The sequence below is a fragment of the Sphaeroforma arctica genome, assembly GCF_001186125.1.
Source record: "Sphaeroforma arctica JP610 unplaced genomic scaffold supercont1.4790, whole genome shotgun sequence".
Lineage (NCBI taxonomy): Eukaryota > Ichthyosporea > Ichthyophonida > Sphaeroforma > Sphaeroforma arctica.
Window position 1 is genome coordinate 1 of NW_014035768.1, and position 2271 is coordinate 2271.

The following is a 2271-nucleotide window of genomic DNA, read 5'->3' on the forward strand; positions in this document are numbered from 1 at the left end:
TTCATGTTTTCCTTCTACAGGGTTCCATTACGCTAGAGTCACCTGTATAACTCTGTGGCCATGGATACTTCAACTACTTTCAGTGTCGCTAAAGTACTTCATCGTTGCTATGGTACTATGCCGCTGCCATGGTGATTACTAGTTGTTCACTGATGTCGCGTTGATCCCTTGCCGTTGTCCCTTCGCTTAGCCTGTGCGCTGTGGTGCCCTTTATTTCCTACATTTCAGGGGCGTGGTTCTTCAACATGTGCCAAGGCCTGTGCTTCGAAGAGGTCAAGGAGCGCACGATCGTGGACTCCATAGGGTATGCCTGTGGTTGGTGTCTGTCATCTGTGCTGTTGTCATGGCAACCATGCGCTTCGCTTGTCCCGTGTGCATGTGTCCATAGATGTGACTCTGCTGGGCATCTGCATGGGGCTGGCAAAAGCGCGTGTTCTGTTGGTCTCTTGCTGGGCTCTGCGGTGGTTCATACTCATTTGTCTTTGGGTTAAATTCGGTGTTTTAGAGTTATAGGCGGGTGAAACATATTCGTTCTCGTGCGCATTGCGTCCTTATCCTGAACCTTTTTGGTTCTTTTTGACCATATCCTTAAAAATCCTAAACCCCCCATACCCCAAACCCCTAAAACCCTAAAACCGTAAAACCTTAAAAACCCTATCGTGTACAGGTGTAGCAAGAACTTTCGTGGGCCCACAACGTTGACCACATGGGAGCTGTTCCGTCATTGGCTGTTGGAAATGAATGCGGAGATATACACGGTATGGTATGGCATTGCATATAATGCGTTGGTGTATAGGTGTATGTACTGTGTAGGTGTACGTGCAGCTCATGTCTCCAGTGTATGTTGGATTGTACTGCACCCCCTGTCTGGTGACCTGCTCAGGGGTCCCGTATTGTCTTGTGCCGTTTATAGGGTTTTCGTGTACTGGATTGTATTGAACCCCGTGCCTTTATTATTTTCTTCGGTGGCCTTTTTTAGGGTGTTGATTAGCATGTGACTCATTCTCGGCCCTTTCCGTCGACAGCGAATCAATTCGGACATGGAGATGAATGGCCGCGTGCCCACCCAACTCACGCTGAGCTGTTCAAGTATGTGCACATGACCTGATGCTACACACGTGCGCTCTTTCTTCGCACAGGGGCATATGGGCCATGTTGTACCCGTCCAAGGTTTCCAAGTGTACTCGGGGTGTGTGCACATGCACACATTTGGATATGCGTTTGCTTATAACCTCTTCGGCTGTTTGCCCGTACAACCCTTACCAGACGTCAGTGTATTGCTCTCCTGTCTGTACTTGTGCGCTCTGCAGTTGTGTATTTCCATATTAAGACCAGCCCCTTCACCTGGTCACCACACACACAGCTATGACATCAGAGAACAAGTACGACGCAACGCCGTTTAGCCGCACAACCCCAATGGCCATCTCACGAAAGACCACGGTGCAAGACTTGACCAACGAGTGCGAGAGCCTGTTCCTCAGGAGATTCCCAACGGTGTGTGTGGGGAGGAGGTTGAGCACATGGTCCGGCAGCAGCCCATTGGCTGTGCGTAGAATAGTTGTCCACTTTTTACTAGTCTATTTATTTATTTTTCACTAGAGTATATATTTGACTACTTTTGACTACATTGCACTTGTCCATATTTATCTACCTTTTCACTAGTCCACATTTGGCTACTTTTATATATATATATATATATAATTAGTTTACATTCGACTTCTTTTCACGAGTCCCTATTTATCTATTTTTTACTAGTCCATATTCATCTACTTTTCACTAGTCCCTACTTGACGACTTTGCACGAGTCCATACTTGACCACTTGTCATTTGTCCGTGATTCAAATGACCTGTGCAGCACTTTCACATCCGTATGGCCTATTCACAAACGATCTCTATCTGCCCGTCCCATGGCCACCACAGACTGTGTGCGAAGGGAAGTTTGCGCCTGCTATTAGGGGTATCACTAACATTGGCATCTGCGCCAACAAGTTCGTCAGCTTGGACGAAGCGAATGCGCAGACCAAACTCACCACAGTCAACAAAAGCGAGCACCACAGTCAGCTGTGCCCCAGGTGGGTTATAGTTATGGTGGTATTGACAGTAGTCTGTGCCGCTGGTCAAAAATTTGGTCTGTCTGTAGTGCACGACTCCCTCAGCTATGCACAGGACAGGTTGTGGTGGCAGTGTAGGAGTGTTAGACACACACACACGTATATATATATATATATATATACATATATATATTTATATGTATGTATACATACATTCATA

At 46.8% G+C, this 2271-nt stretch overlaps 1 protein-coding gene across 1 annotated transcript; it reads left to right on the plus strand.

Annotated features, from left to right (window-relative positions):
* Window positions 1–667: 667 nt before the first annotated feature.
* SARC_14564 (hypothetical protein) lies at window positions 668–1494 on the plus strand (the record flags this gene model as incomplete). Its single annotated transcript, XM_014291303.1, has 3 exons — window positions 668–758; window positions 1026–1089; window positions 1364–1494. Coding segments are annotated over 3 exons (286 nt in total), but the record flags the coding sequence as incomplete, so codon positions are not given.
* Between the last annotated feature and the right edge of the window lie 777 nt (window positions 1495–2271).